We start from the raw sequence: 21,792 nt of genomic DNA, 5'->3' as shown, positions 1-21,792 counted from the left end.
CTAGTGGATGAACTTCATTCTCTTACTAATTTTTACACCATATTTCAATCCTATCCATCTTTAAATACTTGTTTACTTACATTCTATGTTAACCTATCGCGTGTTCTTTATTGTCAATATACTAACTATAACTATGTGAATGTGTTTTTTAAATACAATTATTTCAACCTAAATGTGTAGCTAATTCTTCTAATTGAGTATAAACATAGATTGAATAGTTTGGATCTAAATACATGTTTTAAGGTGTCTTGTGTTGACCATAGAAGTAAAAACAGCCTATATTAATAAAAAGCTAAGATTTTCCAAACGCAAAGATTTTGAGGAGAGGGATCGAACAACCAACCAATAAGATGTTGGAACCGTAAGCTTAAACCAGCAGCAATTTTAATTTGATGTATATATTAATAACTGATAAATTAAATATCACTAAATATGAGAGGTAAAAGTTGTCTTAAATCCTGCAGGTTTGAGGAAGTCTGAAAACAATACTGTAAATAAGTAATATTGTATACTTTTTTGTATATTTTTATATGTTAGTACCAATTATACTCGTACATGTGGGCTTTGCACGCAATATAGTGTAGAAAAACATAGACCCTTGAGCAAACACGTTTTAAACATTTATGACAATTGTAATTTACTCTTATAAGATAAACAATGACTATATACTGAAAAACTAGACTGTATGATATAACTGCAACCTTTTGGTTGTGATTGTATGGAAGCCAGGCTTGACGCATGGTTGAAGCGATATTTATTAGCGCAGTAAATAAATATTTAAATATTTTATTTAAGTTGTTGCTTTTTAACAGTGTACGAGCAGGAATTACCCGCTTTTAATGAATTTTATGACTGTTATAATTCATTGTATTTAGCCCAGGATCGATTTTAATGACTCTACAAAAAAAGATATCCTATCCTCCCGTCAATTCAATCCAAATTCGACTGGTCTTAAGGTTTTGGTGACATGTTTCGAATGTTAACCTTCATCGAGAGACCTCAGTAACCGTCGAGTTGGATGGCTTTGTTATGAAATTGAAAATACAAAACGCAACAGACTAATCATACATATAAATAAATAAATTTAACTCGCATACAGACACAAACTCGAGCGCGCGCAATGTCTCCTACAAGCTGCGGCGTGGTAACGACACGTAGACAACTGGAATTACAGAACACAACTTGTTAGTTCTGTCCCTCGTGTGGAGGTGGTACCTTTCTGACCAGCTGATCTGTCTGGGCGTTGTCATCTCCATCGTTGATAACGATGTTTAAGATGATATTAGATTTGTATTCTACCTTTCATTCAACAGGTTAATACCATCCTCACTTTTCAAAGCTTTATACATTTCTTATTCATCCAATGTTCATAATAAACTACCCTTTTTACAGCGATGTATTACTTCTTGGCCATTTTCTAGCACGTTCATATTGTGGTTTTCATCCAGTAGATGTTGGTCGAGTGTTGACCTTATTTTATTTAATTTTGTATTGAGACGGTATTCCTTGTATCTTAATTTTTTGGGCATTGTATTTTATTTTATACGCTCGATTATTGTCTCATACTCGCAAACCCGACTATTAGTTTACAATACGTTGTGTAATTTATTAATTGTTTTGAAGACCATTTATGTTATTTTATGACTGCCTCAAAATACACATTTTGTTTGGGTGAGTTTCTAGGACACCTTGAACATTTGGAGTGTACATATTCCGATCATAGTATTTTTGGGCTATGGTTGATTTTGGTTGATTTTGCCTTGTCTAAGAAGCCTGCTTCAGTAGTAAAGCGTTTACATTCGGCCATTTTGTAATTTAATGTCAATCTAAGATAATTCTGACGAAACAATTGAGTTTACTTTGTCCTTGATGAATAAGATGTATGCATAAGCAGGTCTTAGAAACCTACTTCTGTTAAAAGACAACAGTCCTTGTAACAGTCCTTAAGTTTATAATAAATGTTAGATAGTGACTTTATCTTTTTTATCAGAATTATATTATCGACCAAGTAATTCACACATAACATAATACGCAGTTTAAAGAATATTTTTCCTAAAACTTATAATTTGCTTGATAAACTCTGGGTTCAGCAGCGATTACAGAAAAAGTTTAAATAAGAATTTTGTAACCGTTAAACTTATTCTTTGCTTTCAAGACTATACACTAATAGAACCCATCCTAGAACTGTCATAAAACAATGCTGATACAGAACGGCTATTTACATTTATTGCAATTAATAACATGATGTTTTGCAACCTTAAATACCATTGGGCGTAGCACGGGGAATGTTTTAAATAGAAATAAGCCTTTATGTTTATTACGGGTGCTAGAATGTACATGTAAATTATTAGTACAATCAGTCCAGTAGTGTTTATTTGATTGGACAAAACGCACACGAACACACAGACACACACACGCACACGCACTCACATACACACACCATTAGATCTTTGTATTATAGTACAGCTCTTAATCATGAACAGGCCTTAGTATGGTATGGAAGGTATAATAAAACCAAAACAGCTCGTTAAAAAAGTATATTTATTTCTAACCACAATGCGTAACATAACTTAGAAAATACCAATAATTTATACTTCCAATTCAGCTGTAGGGAGTCTACTGATATGTGCTACTAGGCATGGTCCAACTCACCTGATCAAATCACTGTATAAAAACTGAATCGTTCCAGCTTGATTGACATGGGAAAATACCAAATATTCGTATGGTAATTGTCACATTTTGTAATATAGAATTGTAATTTATCTGTAACAATAACTTTAGTATTCTAGTTTATTATGCGTAAAATATACTGGTCAATGCATTTTAAAGCATATTGAATTAATAATCATGGACGGTGTCCCTTTGTGAAGAACCTTACTGTACAGAAATAAGACCATTAATTAAGTACAGGAAAAGTGTTAAATAGGTTTTTTCGAATAATACAATAAAATTTGATTATACAATGTTCTATTATTAAATGTTATCATTTGTTCTCGAAAGTAAGTATTGCCATTGATACTTAACAGTATTCGAAAAATCTGTTTGGAAGAGTGAAATCATAAGTATTACATCTTATGGATGATAATTATTAAGTACTTGTCCTATTACTCATATCACCTCATATTTTTTCAAATAATACAATATTTCAGGGATAGAGGAAACAGCTGAAACACTAAAATGAAAACAGTCTTGGAGAAGAACTGAACTGAAGCGCCGACTATACAGTAACAGTTTATACAGAGGTGGGTGGAGGGTCTGCGCGATGAGGTGCGCAGTGGTTTACTTGCCGAAGCAGGAGACAGCGTTGAATGCGCACTGCTTCCAGTAACTGCGCTTGCGCTGCAGGTCCGAGATGCTCATCTGATTGCGCAGCTTGTTTACCACTTGCTTGGCAAACAGGTAGTTCATCAGAGCCGTCTCCACACTTCCGTCATCGTCCACCAACTACAACAAAGAGGAATTAAATAGAACAACTGACTTATTACACACAACTAACAATTTTATTATACTCCTATATGTTTATTGTTTATGTCATCTGCATTCAACTTTGAGATTAATTTATCATCATGACTTTTCTGTGAAGCATGTGGAAGTATTTGTATAATATTTGTATTACAGTTAAAGATTAATTTATCACATTACATATACTGCCAACATATCAGCTCATATACGCTAAGAAACCCTCTTACTAACATAGAAAAAGTACATATCGGATAAAGATAATTCAGATGAAGGAAATAAGACATATTAGGAGAATTATTACACCACAACACAGATCGATAACATTTACATATTGTGAAAGTTAGGTTTCAGTGTGTGCCGAAATTGCAAAAGTGTATAATCTGAAACGAAATCGTATATAACTGACCTATCTTTCTGGCATGAAAAGAGATAATAAAAGAACCCAATAACCATTGAGGATCGAGATTGCTGATTGCCGAGTGGTCTAACACGCCTAGCTTAGGTTATTTTACTTGGAGATAACGCAGGTTGAAAACCATGTACTGTATCATCTCTCCATCTTATTCTGTTTATAGTATGCTTTATAGCAGGTCAGTGGCAGGATAAGGATAAAAATGAAATACGTAGCTCTATCCTTAAAATACAATGTAAAAAAGCAAATTAATATCAATACTGTATTCAAGCCGCCTGAACGTTAAAGAACTTTCTACTGCGTACACCCGAAGGCTTCAAAATTCCAAATAGACTTTAGTCAGTCTATATTGATAGAACGAAATATTAAGTATTTGCTTGATTTAGAAAACACATTTATACGCCCAGCTGTTTTAATACTGTATCTAAAACATGGCACAACTTTGTATGAATTTCTGTTTCAATATTCTTTTCTGTTTGCAAGAAACGAATAACACTCCTCAATTAAAATTTGGCGGGTAAATAAAGAGAAGCGGCCATGTTTGTGTTACCGCAGGATATTATATTGTTATCCGCGAGAAGAAGAGGGAGAGCTAAGACATAACTATAAAGATGGTAGACTGCGATGTGTAATGTGTGTATGAAATGTCCACTCGTACAGTCATGCTGCAACCATTACTGTCTATAACATGTCTGAGGTGACATGGTTGTCTGGGCGTTCGTCTTTAACATATTGGATTCATTCAGTTATATATGAAACAATTTATACAACGATTCCTATGGGGAAAAACAAAAATAAAAACACCTAATATTTGGACTCAATTAGGTCATGCAAAATTATTTATCGTAGTAGAAAATGTAATCTTATTAGTAAAAATATGTAGGTTTATAATAAAAGTAATCAAAAAGCTTTAATATTTCACGGTTGCACTGCCCATTAGTTGAATTACTTCCTCTTATATTTTTAAGGGTTAACTATTCAATGCAAAAATTGCATTGTAATAATAGTTTACTAATACTTAACAGTACCTCAGTAAACTGAATAAATATTTAATCGGTTCATATTACGCTGATCCAATTCCTTGGGCAATAAGAGCAGAGCCGGCGATATTAACTCTGATAAAGAGACTGTTATATCTTGTATCTTCATGTGTTACTGGCTAGATAGCAATATTTGTCCTCATATCCTTACATGAGTCTTACCAAAGGTATGGTCCATTTCCAGCAGTATTAATTAAATTACATCATCATATTTTAAATTTAAATTCTTTAAATAATTGAGGATATAAACAAATGTATCAGTTGATTAAGCATGATAGTTGAGAACACATTTAATATTGAAAACCGCTTAGTACTTTGCTACAATGTTCTCTGCCTTGTAAATTTTTGTTCTAGGAAGGTATTTTGTTCCTACCCATATACGAGAATAAAATAAATACATTAAAATGCAAGGTACAGTACATTTTCCTGTAACACTTGAGATTTCAGGCTGACTGTAAAGTCTTTATAGCGCTTTATTATTCTGTAACTGTGTATAATAAAATAAATACATAAATACATTTCAATGCAACGTACGAGTACATTTTCCTGTAACACTTGAGATTTCAGGCTGACTGTAAAGTCTTTATAGCGCTTTATTATTCTGTAACTGTGTATAATAAAATAAATACATAAATACATTTCAATGCAACGTACGAGTACATTTTCCTGTAACACTTGAGATTTCAGGCTGACTGTAAAGTCTTTATAGCGCTTTATTATTCTGTAACTGTGTATAATAAAATAAATACATAAATACATTTCAATGTAAGAGTACATTTTCCTGTAACACTTGAGATTTCAGGCTGACTGTAAAGTCTTTATAGCGCTTTATTATTCTGTAACTGTGTATAATAAAATACATAAATACATTTATTTCAATGCAACGTACGAGTACATTTTCCTGTAACACTTGAGATTTCAGGCTGACTGTAAAGTCTTTATAGCGCTTTATTATTCTGTAACTGTGTATAATAAAATAAATACATAAATACATTTCAATGCAACGTACGAGTTTTTCCTGTAACACTTGAGATTTCAGGCTGACTGTAAAGTCTTTATAGCGCTTTATTATTCTGTAACTGTGTATAATAAAATAAATACATAAATACATTTCAATGCAACGTACGAGTACATTTTCCAGTAACACATGAGATTTCAGGCTGACTGTAAAGTCTTTATAGCGCTTTATTATTCTGTAACTGTGTATAATAAAATAAATACATAAATACATTTCAATGAAACGTACGAGTACATTTTCCAGTAACACATGAGATTTCAGGCTGACTGTAAAGTCTTTATAGCGCTTTATTATTCTGTAACTGTGTATAATGAAAATAAATACATAAATACATTTCAAATGCAACGTACGAGTACATTTTCCAGTAACACATGAGATTTCAGGCTGACTGTAAAGTCTTTATAGCGCTTTATTATTCTGTAACTGTGTATAATAAAATAAATACATAAATACATTTCAATGCAACGTACAAGTACATTTTGCCTGTAACACTTGAGATTTCAGGCTGACTGCAAAGTCTTTATAGCGCTTTATTATTCTGTAACTGTGTATAATGAAATAAATACATAAATACATTTCAATGCAACGTACGAGTACATTTTCCTGTAACACTTGAGATTTCAGGCTGACTGTAAAGTCTTTATAGCGCTTTATTATTCTGTAACTGTGTATAATAAAATAAATACATAAATACATTTCAATGCAACGTACGAGTACATTTTCCTGTAACACTTGAGATTTCAGGCTGACTGTAAAGTCTTTATAGCGCTTTATTATTCTGTAACTGTGTATAATAAAATAAATACATAAATACATTTCAATGCAACGTACGAGTACATTTTCCTGTAACACTTGAGATTTCAGGCTGACTGTAAAGTCTTTATAGCGCTTTATTATTCTGTAACTGTGTATAATAAAATAAATACATAAATACATTTAAATGCAACGTACTAGTACATTTTCCTGTAACACATGAGATTTCAGGCTGACTGTAAAGTCTTTATAGCGCTTTATTATTCTGAAACTGTGTATAATGAAATAAAAAACGAACTAAAAGAGTTTTACAACTTCTAAGTCTTTTTAAACACCTTTTCAACTTTTAAGTGTTCCCTTCATTGTAAGATAGCATATGGCCAGAAAATTACGATAAAAGTATTATTTAAAAATAGTATTTAAAGCAAATTTGGTATTTTTTTACATTTCAAAAAATTTGCAAATGGAGTTAATTTATAGTTTTCCACAACTCAAAATCAATACGAGATAAAAGCGTCCCGTATTTCATTTTTTGGAATCAAAAACTTTGAATTAATGCACTTTAAAATCCTAAACTATTTTGTGAATAATTATAGACCATTAAGCTTTAGAAATAAAAAGTGATATGACATTCACTTTATTGATTATGATAGAAAACAAGAATAGTTGGTATATATAAAAATATATTTATTTTGGCTTGTTTATTTAGACTGTAAACTTATTTCATGTGAGAAAATTGTACTCCTGATGCTATTTTATGGCTACTAAACACTGCACATGGCATAAACATTAATATTTGTGATATACAACGGTTTATTGCCGTATCTTTATAATGAAAATTTCAGGCAGAACCAAACAATGATAGTTAAAAGTATTCACTCCATCTTCAGTAAAACGGGATTAACTCATGTTTGTTGACATAAGACTTGTTCCGTTTGTAACAGAGTCATTGTTTATCTTTATCACAGGTGACAAGTTTACTTGCCTTTCCTTAATAGCTCTCTGTCCGTGTGGAGCAAAACACTCTGGAGATTTTGAGGAATTGCATTATTATATTAGTGGCTTATGAATCCCACAATACATTTATGAGTCACAAATTTATACCAGTGGGCGTTTTATGCAGGAAACCGTTGAGAAAGTTGATGAAACTTGAGGAAATTTTAAGCTACAAAAATATGTTTAGTATTCAATAAACACAATCAATAATATATTTCCTATCTGGTCCAGACTCCTCAAGTGAAGGAAGCACTCTCTGAGTTAGGAAACAATAATATATGTTTCTACAACGTGCTAACTATTTATAACCATACTATAGGACATGTTTATTTAAGGCGCTATTGAAGAAAAGAGAACGCACCAATTTCGAAAAGTTGGAATTTTGTACGATTGTCGTCACACATTGTTAAAGTTAATGTTTATAAAATATTGGTATTCTTTCATGCAATTCATGCAATAAACACCCTCATCAATATTTAAAGGAAGGAGCTTTTTTCACCTCACTTACATACATACATACTTTCACACTTATTCTGTGTCATAAAGTGCTACCATTGACTTGAAGTTAGACAACTTCAAGTTATCCTTAGGTTTATCGACATATCACATTTTTAGTCTATTATATTTTAAGCATGAACATCAAATTATAAAGTTGCATCATTGTATTTTATTTAACTTTTAAGTCTTAATGAATGTTCGTTGTTTTTTTTAACTCGCGTTTTATCTAATGAGCAATGTATAATTGTGTAATATTTGTAAATGTGTTTTATCGAAATGGAAACTATTCAGAATGTATAATAATAACGTTATAATAATGTATAATAATAATAATAATAAACTATAATAATGTTACTCATAGTTTATGAGTAGTGTAAGTGATAACATGTTCCAGGCTTTAATTAAACCCAGAAACAGAGCCGGTAGGGAATATCAGTTTTATTGCCAATTTATAATTGAATGCTAAGCCGGTGAAGTTCTGCATCACACTTTTTTGGTGGATACACTTTTATCGCAACTCTGTCAGTGAACATCTTGAGTTCTCCAATAAGAACATCCATATCAACTTTAATTATGAAACCATTGAGGAAGTAACACTCCAAAATTGTATTAAACATATCTTTCGTGAAAGGTCGAAAACATTGCGTGATAGAATTTGTCAAGTATCTATTTGCTGTGGTTGAATATTAATAAAAACATAAAAGTGTTAAATTCTTCTTTAACATTGAAAGGCTTTAAATTTTACATATTTTCCAGTATTTTAAACTACATTACTTGCACATGAATATTGTGGGCCGCCTGAGGTGTCTCGAGTATATCGAGTGACAAAATATCACGGCTAGTCAATGTGGCCGGTACTGATTCCATATTGTAACTAGAACTTTTAAAACACCCGCCAAATGTTAAATTTAGATTTAAATCGTAGTTCAGAGAAGTTGATTTATTACCAAATGTGACGTTCCAAATTTAGACACTGAAACAACTGGCTCCTGAAATCTTGTGTCTGTCAGTGTACACCGAACTAATTGCGAGGCAAACTTCCCACGCGAAGTCTATAGAGCCGTGTGTGTCCAGATCATGCTCTCTCTCTCACACACTCTCTCTCACTCTGAGAGCTGTTTATCTCCGCATACAGATGACTGTTTATAAATCCACCAGATTTTATCAAGTGTCTTTTCTCATGGAATTCTCCAACCCTGTTTACAAGTTTAAACTTTTAGAGTTTACGAGAAATGTTTGAAACTTAATAGCCTCTCCATGGAAGGTAACAACTTTATATTTAATATACATATATATATATATTATATATATATATATATAATATTATTATTTATATATAATGTATTTAATATATGTAATATTTTAATATATATAATATTTTTAATATATAAATAATTCTTTAATTGAGCCTCAGTAACGCTGTATCAGAAGTCTCTCAGAAGTTTTCGCCTCTAGACCTTTTCAGATCCTTGGAACAACTCAACCTCTAAAGAGTTATAATTGGCAATGTTTCCACCCAATATTTATGTCTGAAAGCTGTCTTTGGCTCTGGAAGCATCCCGCAAGCACAATGGTTTGATCATTGGCAGATCTGGGTCTCTGTAGCTCAAAACATTGTATTATTGTAGCCACTGGAATATCATAGTATATTTAAGTTGTATTAATAGTATTTTACAGCTCAATTTTAGTCAGTTTTATATATTACATTCTTGGTTTGCTGCTTTTTTTTAGTTTTAAAATTTTTAAGTAACTTCTTAGATTATTTGGTGACTTAGGAAGAGTACGGATATTAAATTTTGAATTTATCTTACTACTTTTACCGATTTTCCTTTTACATATGGAATAAATACAGTAGTAGTGAGATAATTAGGATTGTATTTTTTGTTAATTTGCTTGCGACTTTTGTTTTAAGCCTTAGCTTGCTCAATAATTGAATGAGGATAGCTGATTTTAATCAAAAGTCCTGTTGTAGTACCATTTCCCTTTAACATTTTATCTTTTTCATCAGTCACCAAATTATCAATCTGTTGGAAAAAACTTTTTACTAATCCATTTTTACATTCGATGATTATTTTAATTATAATTAATTAATGAACTGTCACTGAGAGTCTTCTTATAAAATAGTTTTGTTTTAATTGTGTGTTTTCTCAATCAAAATATCAAGAAATAGAATTTCACTATTAACCTCATTTTCAATGGTTAATTTTATCGATGGCCTAATTGTATCTATGTGTTTAAAAATTTCATTTTGAATGTTAATTTTATTTTCCCATACACAAAAGACATCATCAACATACCGTAACCAGATTTTGGGTTTATTACTCGAATTTCCAAAAACATTGTCTCCAAAGTGATCCATAAATGTGTTGCTAATTTTTGTGCTGAGAACACCACCAATAGGTAAACCGGATACTTGATTGTTCCATTTATTATTAGATATCATATGGCCAATGATAGATGAGAAAACCACGACAAGATTATTATGTTAAAATAATATTTAAAACTAAATTGGTCGTTTTTTTACATTTCAGAAGATTTAAATAGTCTATGATCTTCCAGTTGCTAGAATAATACAATGATTTGAGCTACAGAGACCCAGATCTGCCAATGATCAAACCATTAATACTCAAATTTATGTATATCATTACAAATGCCTAAATGTTAACAGTTTGAGAAGAGTCTAACAATAAAAGATTCTTACACCGTGTTTTTTGCCACTTTCAGGCGAATGTAGTTTAAGTTGTTTTGCCATTTCAGGCGAATGTAGTTTAAGTTGTATTTACAAATTACCTGTAGCATTCCCTTACATGTTCAATGTGGAGTAACATTGAGTCTTCCAGTTAATGTTATTAGCCACGGAGTATAAACCGAGATTACAACATGTTACAGAGACCCAGGTCTGCCAATGATCAAACCATTAATACTCAAATTTATGTATATCATCACAAATGCCTAAATGTTAACAGTTTGAGAAGAGTCTAACAATAAAAGATTCTTACACCGTGTTTTTTGCCACTTTCAGGCGAATGTAGTTTAAGTTGTATTTACAAATTACCTGTAGCATTCCCTTACATGTTCAATATGGAGTAATATTGAGTCTTCCAGTTAATTAATGTTATTAGCCACGGAGTATAAACCGAGATTACAACATGTTACAGAGACCCAGGTCTGCCAATGATCAAACCATTAATACTCAAATTTATGTATATCATCACAAATGCCTAAATGTTAACAGTTTGAGAAGTGTCTAACAATAAAAGATTCTTACACCGTGTTTTTTGCCACTTTCAGGCGAATGTAGTTTAAGTTGTATTTACAAATTACCTGTAGCATTCCCTTACATGTTCAATGTGGAGTAACATTGAGTCTTCCAGTTAATGTTATTAGCCACGGAGTATAAACCGAGATTACAACATGTTACAGAGACCCAGATCTGCCAATGATCAAACCATTAATACTCAAATTTATGTATATCATCACAAATGCCTAAATGTTAACAGTTTGAGAAGAGTCTAACAATAAAAGATTCTTACACCGTGTTTTTTGCCACTTTCAGGCGAATGTAGTTTAAGTTGTATTTACAAATTACCTGTAGCATTCCCTTACATGTTCAATATAGAGTAACATTGAGTCTTCCAGTTAATGTTATTAGCCACGGAGTATAAACCGAGATTACAACATGATGTCACGCCATAAAGCAAACTATTGTACTTAATATTTACTGACATAATCGGTAATTATCTTGTTAGCTGAACCGAAACCACTGTATAATTCTGGTATTAATGACATAGTAATAGTCTACTGTTTCGAGAGTCTATAAAACCGGAACCTATAACACATTGTAACTAACACATTACAGAAAACATTATATAACTCTGAGGTTACTGTACATCAACTATGGACGGTAAAGTGCAATCACATAAAGTTTCACTAAAGCACGCTAGAAATGTTTCTTCATCTTACTTCAGTACAATTTTGCAATGAAAACTCACAGTTTCAAATAGTAAAAATGGTAATGTAGTTTAAAACGGACATTTTTGTATGAAGGATAATTTATTTCACTACTTTACGCCAATAGTTAAAGTTAATAAAATGAAGAATATATGAGCGTTTTATATGAACTCTCTTTTGAGTACGCGACAGAAGCCGAAGAGATATATCAGCAACGCGCAAATATTGATTGAGTGAACCGGATCTGAGCAAATATAAGTGAAACTCCTCGTTCCGCTTTTCTGTATCGTCATAAGTAGAAGACTTCTTTGATATCAAGTCGCTAAACACCTTTGCCCAAATAATTTCTATGCAGTCTTGTGCATTCCTGAGATAATATAAATTAGTAGGAGAAATTACAATTAACACACCACTTCACATCCTACTACAATGGGCCTAATAAAAAGAAAATAAGAAAGAGCTACACCTCCAATACAGAGTATAAAAATATAAAATAGTTATTATCCCGTGACGATTTTCTATCTCAAGTTGCCTCAATAAAATCAATTGATGAATCCATCAAATTAATTAGTGAATTGATTGACGTGTACTCGCAATACATAGTGTTCTAAACATTTACCCCAAAAACACTGCATGTTATATCGAGATCTGTCAATTTATATGAGGTATTGTTACAGCATATTGTACCAATTACGGTATGAAATAACTGAAATTACACATAAGAAATTGTATAGAATTTCCAATAGTAAATCTAAGCATAGGAAATCCACAAAAAAGTACATTTGAATTTGTTAATTTAGAGTGAAAAGTCCAATAACATTTAAACACATTTTCGTTGATAGTTCGTTTGTTCCATATTGAATTCTTGCAACATTGATTACCGATCTCCTCGTTATGTTTAAAATTTTTGTATGTCATTATTGTTTTAGATTTAGCCAAATATACAAGTGAGGCTGGAAACATTTCATTTCGTTCCGTCTGTCCAGAAAATTTCTTGAAAATTAAATGAACTATAGATTTTAAATTGTGCATGAAGCTTCATTTTTATATGAAAAATACTGATTTCGGTTATTGAACATTTCACTGAAAAGGGATTTGGCTGAGCTTCAAAAAATATTTTTACATTGATCTTATGGGTAACTATGATGGCAACGAGAACTTAACAGAATAAATAAATTTTAAAAACATCAATAAACCCTTAAGCGGCTCAAACATGTGTAACACTAGCTTAACTATCCCAACACATACAAAGACATTTTATATTAAGTTTGTATGTAGAACTGTATTGTTTAAACACTAAAACCACATTTAATGAGAAAAGTATCATAATGTGTCTTATGGAGAGACATGTCATACGTAGACTTGGAATCTTGTATTAAACCTAATTTCTATAGCAATTTGTTCTACTATGTGTCATTTTCGTGTAAACTTCTACTTTGCACGATTGTCCGTAGGAAAGTTTGAGAATAAATTGAAATATAAATTTGAAACTTTGTATGCACCTTCTGCGGAGCCTGTAACGACAAGTAGTCGTCGTAAAAATAACAACAATAGATAATTAATCAGTGATATAATTAAAGTATAAAGCACGTTAAATATAATAGCAATGTAAAACCGATTTAGAAATATACGAAAACGCTCAGCCAAATGTTGCTTGTGTAGAAATGAAGATTCGTACAAAATTCTACAGGCCATATCGTTCTTGAGATATCTTCCGGACACATATACAGATAAAATTTGTCCAGCCCCTCCAGACTTCGCTAAACGAGCAGCTACTACACAGCAAAAAAATTTCACTTAATTAGCTTATTAATGTAATAATCAGCAATGAATTACAATGTGATTTTACAACAGCGCACATGTAAATCAGCAGTAGAATAACCATTTAACGTTTTTATTTCAAGATATTTTTAAGAACATATATGATAAAAAGGTTAACTTAATAATTTAGTAAAAAATAATGGTCACAAAATAGACGTCGTATATGGTGTTTTATACCCGCTGCTACCCTATGCACATGTCGGTTAATAAGTGAAGGATTAAGCAACCAAACCTGAAAAAGGCAAGTATCAATCAGAGATTAACTGTGGGATTTAAAGCTTAGTTAAAGGTGGTGTGGTTGGAAAATAGTCTTTTTGTCCAAGAATAACTCTAGTCGACATTTAATTAAATTTACTCTAATATTGAACTGTAACCACACAACACAGGTTTTACGGTTTAATCGCATTCTCTTGACTATATCTTACCTTTATTTAAATGAACTGTTACTTGGTAACTTTTACAAAACTGTATTTACAATAGAGCAGATTGCCACTAGGTTTATAAGTAATTTACGGTATCAGTTGATGAAGCATCTTACTATCGCTGATTTGGGAATTTAAATTTTAAAATATATATTTGTACGGAAACTAGTGTGTCCATTTCCACAGGCCTTCACATTTCCACCGACTGCCAATGGAGCACTATGTTATTATGCCTACAGTATATCATACTGAATATTCAGTAAGGCAGTAAGAACGTGTGCTGGGTGGTCTGTATCCACAAAGGATTTTATTAGGAACGTTATTTTCTTGACATATAAATTAAGAAATTGTCGTTTTATTTTTTTCTTTAATACACGAAGCAAAAAAGGAATAAAGTTAGACAAGCTATCAAAATGAGGCCTCGACAGTAAATAAATAAATTTCTTTATTGCCGTAATAACAATTTTTACAACATTGCATGGCACGCGTCAAGTCATGTAGATATTTAAATAAAATAATATTGTAATGTTTACAAAGTTATATGTAAAACTAAACAAATAAAAGAAAGCACTTAAAATTTTAATTCTCAAATAAAACAAAACTTATTTAGTGTTATTTATGTTTATATTAGTGTTATTTAATGTTCTCTCTATTTAGAGAGAACATTATGGCTTATCATGTAGGCCTAAAGCCTGGCACCCCCCACTCAACGGTTGCACCAACTAACCTCCCCGGTCCACGAACTCGCCGACGGAGTAAAAGGCCCCTTGCACCAATAGGTTCCTTAGCTTCATCTTAAACAGTGGTTGCCCATTTTCAGCCTGTAGGTCAAGAGGCAACTTGTTGATAAGTTTGGCCCCGACCTCAGATGGCAGGGCTTCGAAAGCCCGGAGCCTGTGCTTCACTGGTCTTAATGCATCCCTCCCTCTAGTGTTGTAGTCATGGACGTCTCTGCCCCGCGTCACTTCACTTTTGTAACGACAGTACAGGACAGTCTCGTACATGTAGATAGATGGGAGCGTTAACAAATCTAGACTTTTGAAGTGCTCCCTGCAGGATTCTCTCATTCCTATTTTCGAGATGATTCAGATTGCTTTCTTCTGCAGGACAAACCACCTTTGGAAGTGGGTGTTTGCGTATCCTCCCCACAACGTTATGCCATAAGACATGTGTGGGTACACAAGGCCATAATAGGCCATTTTTAGAATAGGAATTGCACAAAATTCTGCTAACTTTCTCAGAGCAAAGATGCCCGAGGACATTTTGGCGCAGACTGCGTCTACATGATTGTCCCACGTTAGACTTTTGTCAATGTGGATTCCTAAGAATTTAATGCTGTTTAGTTCTTCAATGAATGTGTCATTTAGCACAACTGATGGACCACAATCATGGGACACTCTTCGTCCTGAGAAATAGATGAAATTGGATTTTGAATCATTTGTCTGCAGATTGACCTTAGATAAGAACTGCAGACAAGAATTTGCACTTACAAAACATTCCACTTCCAATGAGGCCCCGCATTTACTCTGAAAACAGAGAGTTGTGTCATCTGCGTACTGAATCATTTGGCCAGATGATATCGATGACCTGAGGTCATTAACATAAATTAAAAAAAGAGCTGGGCCGAGAATTGATCCCTGTGGGACCCCATATTTTACGAGGCGTTGTTTGATGAAACTCCATTTATATGGACTTTTTGCAGGCGGGAACTCAGGTACGACTCAAGCCATGAGAGTGGTGTACCTCGTATCCCACAGTCATGTAGTTTTGAAATGAGAGTCTGGTGGTCCACACAGTCAAACGCCTTAGACAGGTCAAGAAATACGCTAAGCGTAGGTATTTGCCTGTCCAAGCCCTTCACAACAATGTCGATCAGTTTAGTGACTGCATCAATTGTCGATATTCCCTTCCGGAAACCAAACTGTTCCTTACAGAGAATATCATGCACGTCCAGAAAGGAAAGCATTCTAATGAGAAATAACTTCTCAAATATTTTGCTGATTGTTGGAAGAATGGCAATGGGCCTTTAATTGCTTCGAGATTTTGAATCGCCTTTTTTTGAAGAGTGGAATGATTTTTGCATTTTTTAGGCCGTTTGGAAATTGCCCAGTTTGGAAAGAAAAATTAATCATTCTGGCCAATGGTTTCAAGATTGTGTGGAAACACTGTTTAAGAAGCCACCCCGACAACCCATAAACATCCCTAGAATGCTTGGCCTTTAAGTCCCGGATCACCGCAGCCACCTCACCCTCTGTAACAGGTGTTAACATCATCGACGCTGCTGGGCTGCATGACCCCCTGCTGCTGTCAGAACTTGACAATGGCACATTGCCACTCTTCACCGCCACATCTACAAAAAATTTGTTTAACATGTCCGCAATCAAGAAGGGGTCTCTAATGGCATTTCCTTCAAATATCAGCTCTGAAGGAGAGACTGGGTTTCTGTATTTACTTTGTTTGTTAATTATATACCAAGCGGCTTTTGATATATTATTAGAATGTCTCAGTTTTTTGTTTACATCATATGCCTTAGCTGCCTTTATTACTTTTTTGTAGATTTTTTTATAATTTTTAAAGAATGTTTGGAAATGCTCATCTGTTGTTCTTCTTGAAACTTGGTAATATTCTTTTAAATTTGCCCTAGAGACTAATATCGAGTATCGAGTAACAGTTTTCGAGTAGCAGCGTATTATATTATTTGTGACTAGTAATGAAGGAAATTTTAATTGCGTATTTGTTATTCAAATGTCCTGGTTAATCGTACAAACTGCTACATTACTTATACATGTATAGTATGAGCACAAGGTGTCCTTAATATTCTACAAGCTTGTACACTGTACAGGATAGAAGTTAATACTTAAGTTACAAAACTATTAAAATGTCCTGGTTAATCGTACAAACTGCTACATTACATGTATAGTATGAGTTAATAGTCTACAAGCTTGTACACTGTAGCTTTATATTATTTTAACAATTAACAATTAAGTTACAAAACTATTCAAATGTCCTGGTTAATCGTACAAACTGCTACATTACTTATACATGTATAGTATGAGCACAAGGTGTCCTTAATAGTCTACAAGCTTGTACACTGTACAGGATAGAAGTTAATACTACAGACACGGCTTTATATTATTTTAACAATTAACAATTAAGTTACAAAACTATTCAAATGTCCTGTGTTAATCGTACAAACTGCTACATTACTTATACATGTATAGTATGAGCACAAGGTGTCCTCAATAGTCTACAAGCTTGTACACTGTACAGGATAGAAGTTAATACTACAGACACGGCTTTATATTATTTTAACAATTAACAATTAAGTTACAAAACTATTCAAATGTCCTGGTTAATCGTACAAACTGCTACATTACTTATACATGTATAGTATGAGCACAAGGTGTCCTTAATAGTCTACAAGCTTGTACACTGTACAGGATAGAAGTTAATACTACAGACACGGCTTTATATTATTTTAACAATTAACAATTAAGTTACAAAACTATTAAAATGTTCGTGTTAATTTAACTGGAGAAAGTACTGATGTATTAGCACTGGAACTTAAAATGCATAATAAAGACATAAAAGGTAGAAACGTTTTGGCTGAATTGTAGAGTCCAGATGGTTAATACTGAATCGTAAGACGGATGGAGTACGCGTGACTTGGGTTCAGTTGCTAAGGAAGGTTATATGCCACCATTACTTATGTACTACTTCTAGACAATGAGGTATTACCTCTAGGAAACTAAACATATTTCCATTCTACTTAAATATACAATGTAATTTAAATATGGAAGCCATTTTAATTTATCCTCTTTGATGTAGTAAGTTAAGAGTTATTTTTTCACTTTACTTAATAGTAAAGGACGCATCGTACATGAATTTATAAAACTGCATAAAAGACATATAACATTTTTCCTCAGTATTTTATCCAAACCTAATAAAACGTGTTTTAATTTGAGGATGCTAATCAATTTCACGTATATTAAAATATTTTAAGTAGTTGTAACTTACATAAAACATATTAAAGACAAAAATATAAAATTTTTATTTATTATTTTTATTTTTTTATAGTCCTATAAAGCTATAAATTTAATTTTGTTACATAGGCTACTGCAAATTTACAGATAAAATGTATTAATAAGCATAGAAATAATAAACATAATCTGCTAGTTAAAACTGTAATGTCAAAAGGACCAAATTGTGCAAAATTATAAATTATTTTGTAACTTCTTAGAGGCCTAATTTTGGATTCTATTTTATCTGTTGAGATTATTGCACGCGATGGCAATTATCTTCAGTAATGGCTGAGATGCCTTAATAATAATGAAAGACTAGACATTCCTTTTGGACATAAATGTAAACAAAGGCACGGTTTCGACAAGCTATATACAATATTTAATTTCATATATATTTATCAAAGTATTTATATGAGCACAACCGTAAATTAAGATTTATATAATCTAAAATTAACTTTAATATAGATATGAAACATACTCGTATGTTTCTTTTTCGCCAATTGTAACTCTAATATGTATCAGACAGGTGTTTCAAAGGTAAAATTTTGAAATTTGAATAAATTTAATTTGCCAATCTCTGAACATTCATTTACCTATTTATTTAATATATCCTACAGATTCCATCCATACCATGAATTTGCGCACTGGAATTAGACTTTTGGTTAGACTTTGGCAAGACCATGTTTTATTTAGAATTCAATATTAATTACACAATTTTTAAGCAGATGAAGATAAGCATAACAATTATAAATAAAGCTGATGCAAAATAATGGCAAATTTCATTTGCTACTTTTAGATTGCTCAATTACATTTTCATCGTTTTCATTTTCCAAAATGTTTCTACAAGGAGCAAACATTTTATTTGGCATTAGTTAATTTAGTTTATGTATGGCGATTAGGTTCACCTTAAATAGCAATTTGTGATCGGTTATTGGTTTCTCTCGTTCGTTAAAAAAGAAACATTAGGTGATAAAATACTAATAATCCTATAATCAAATCACTTGAAACTATAAACCGTTAACAAATGGAAAGCAATATAAAATAATACCGAACATTTATCAGAGATACGCTACGGTATTAATAGTAAGGTAAAAGTCATGTTCGTGTAATAGAATACCCCACGGGACTTCACTCTTCCCCTCTTATTTCTCCCAAACTTCATTACAAGCAGTGATAGCCCTGAAAACCAATGTTTACAGTTTATCGTGAGATTACTACAGTTTGCACTTCATAACTGCATACTGCTTTATTAACAAATGTCTTGTTGTTGAAACTGTTGTTCTTGATTTTATTTCATTGAAAACTTGTGAACTGGTAAATTTTTCTATATTTATGAGATAAAAGTTTCTAGTCTGCATTATCTAAGCTACGGCAACACGTGTCTGTAAAACAAGGTGTGAGCATAAACGACAAAGCAAAGGTGTGCATATATATAATTTTTACAATTATATATATTTATAAGCGTTTAAAAAAATATTAAAGTACCGTATTCAATAGATTTTCTATTTTTTTAAATCATTGCTTTAATGTGTGATTATAAAGGAATAAAACTTTAGCTTCTTCAAATATTTATTTTTAATATTGGATATTGAATATTAAATGTATAAGGCCAATAAATTTCTAATTACCATTACAATTTAAGAAATCACCAATTAAAAAAAAATTATTACTGAAATTATCCAAGTATGTATGCTAAGTAAGATTTTGGATTAATCAATACACAATATGTAATAAATTTATCATGATGATTTTTGATAGGGGGTTTGTATAAGTGTATCTATTTCAAAGGCATAAAAGATAACTACATCTTCAAAATTTAAATTTTTCAGAAGATGTTGAAGGATCTTTAAGAATAATATAAAAATTATTCCCATTTAGGACAATAGTTTTATACGCAGGTTAATGTGGATTTTGTCAATCATACATGTTTCGAAATCAATTAGCACTGTTATATTCTCCAAGATAATGTCTCTCTTACGATACCTCACCAGATTTAATTATTTAAATTGTCATATTCACCAAATGTTTTGTTTTGTTTCCCATGGCCGTAGTTTTTTATAACTATGGAATCGAAACTAAAGTGCTAAAACGTGTATTGTATTATGCTCATTTTACCCTCGCCGAAGTAATATATGCCTTACATATTGAAATGATTACTTGAAATAGAAAAATTTTTACGAGGTAATTTTAGATTCGGCACTAATAGAAACTTTCATTTTAAAAACTTCATATATCCGCAGAATATCATTTTCCACTTTCGTCGATCTTACCTTCGTTTGGAAATCATTTATTAAAGTGAACTGATCTAACGGAAAAATACCAGTCGTCATTAAACTTACCTGCAGTATACCCAAAGTGACGTTCTTGGGACTTTAAAGTATAAATATAAATAATTGTAAAAAATATAACGCTTTATTGAATATACGAGATGGCACAAATCATGTTGTTACTTTAAAATTTAGGGCTTTATATCAATTTAAACATTTTTGCATTCATTCGGTAAGGGAATTTAGTGTATTTTGTATTCAGAAGTAAATAAAATAGATTCCCATATCTCCCAAGTATTTACACCCCACTTTTCACCAATGAGCGTACCTTAACTCTCTCTAAGTGTCTAAATCATCAAGAAGAACACAATTTTTCGTCACCGAGTCATTTACTGATGACTATATTCAGTTTTATTACAAATACATCACGAAGGTTTCAACTGTACCTTGACAGCTGTCACAATATTGATACATTCAAATATTCGGATTAGCGGTTGAATTATTTTTGTTTTGGAGTCACCTTCATTAATTTCACATAATTCTCAGTTTTGAACAGCTAACTAGTTTTTATTCATACTAATTGACTGTATTTATTTACTGGAGAGATATGTTTTCATTACGAAGCACCTGAATATATTAACCCATTTCACATTTAAATTAAATGTTTTCCTATAATACCACTCCCAACTCTGTCACTAAAGCAGAGATCCTATTTACTAATGTATTGTGCTGTAGTAAACCAATTCTCGTGTACTGTGATATACCGCGTGGTAAGCTTCAGAGTTTACGTGGACCTCTGTTAATGGTTTAGATGTAGAGCGTGCTATCCTGATTGTCATGTGTTGTAATGTATTGTGCTGGAGTAAACCAATGTGTACTGTGAGCGTGGTAAGCTCCGTGGATCTCTGTTAATGGTTTAGATGTGGAGCGTGCTCCCACATCCTGATTGTCATGTTATTTTACCTTATACTCTCAAATCTCTGCCACTAAAGCAGAGATCCTATTTACTAATGTATTGTGCTGGAGTAAACCAATTCTCGTGTACTGTGATATACCGCGTGGTAAGCTTCAGAGTTTACGTGGATCTCTGTTAATGGTTTAGATGTGGAGCGTGCTCCCAAATCCTGATT

At 32.2% G+C, this 21,792-nt stretch overlaps 1 protein-coding gene across 1 annotated transcript in view; it reads right to left on the bottom strand.

Annotated features, from left to right (window-relative positions):
- Nucleotides 1–2,524: 2,524 nt before the first annotated feature.
- The window catches only part of LOC124366482 (prohormone-1-like), a 191,319-nt gene continuing 172,051 nt past the window's right edge, over nucleotides 2,525–21,792 (bottom strand). Inside the window, exon 3 of the mRNA XM_046823069.1 lies at nucleotides 2,525–3,444. Within this exon, the coding sequence (XP_046679025.1) occupies nucleotides 3,280–3,444 (165 nt within the window). The 3' untranslated portion in view covers nucleotides 2,525–3,279. The remainder of the gene's footprint in view (nucleotides 3,445–21,792) is intronic.

The sequence above is a fragment of the Homalodisca vitripennis genome, chromosome 7, assembly GCF_021130785.1.
Source record: "Homalodisca vitripennis isolate AUS2020 chromosome 7, UT_GWSS_2.1, whole genome shotgun sequence".
Lineage (NCBI taxonomy): Eukaryota > Metazoa > Arthropoda > Insecta > Hemiptera > Cicadellidae > Homalodisca > Homalodisca vitripennis.
This window is presented reverse-complemented; position numbering and strand designations above follow the sequence as displayed.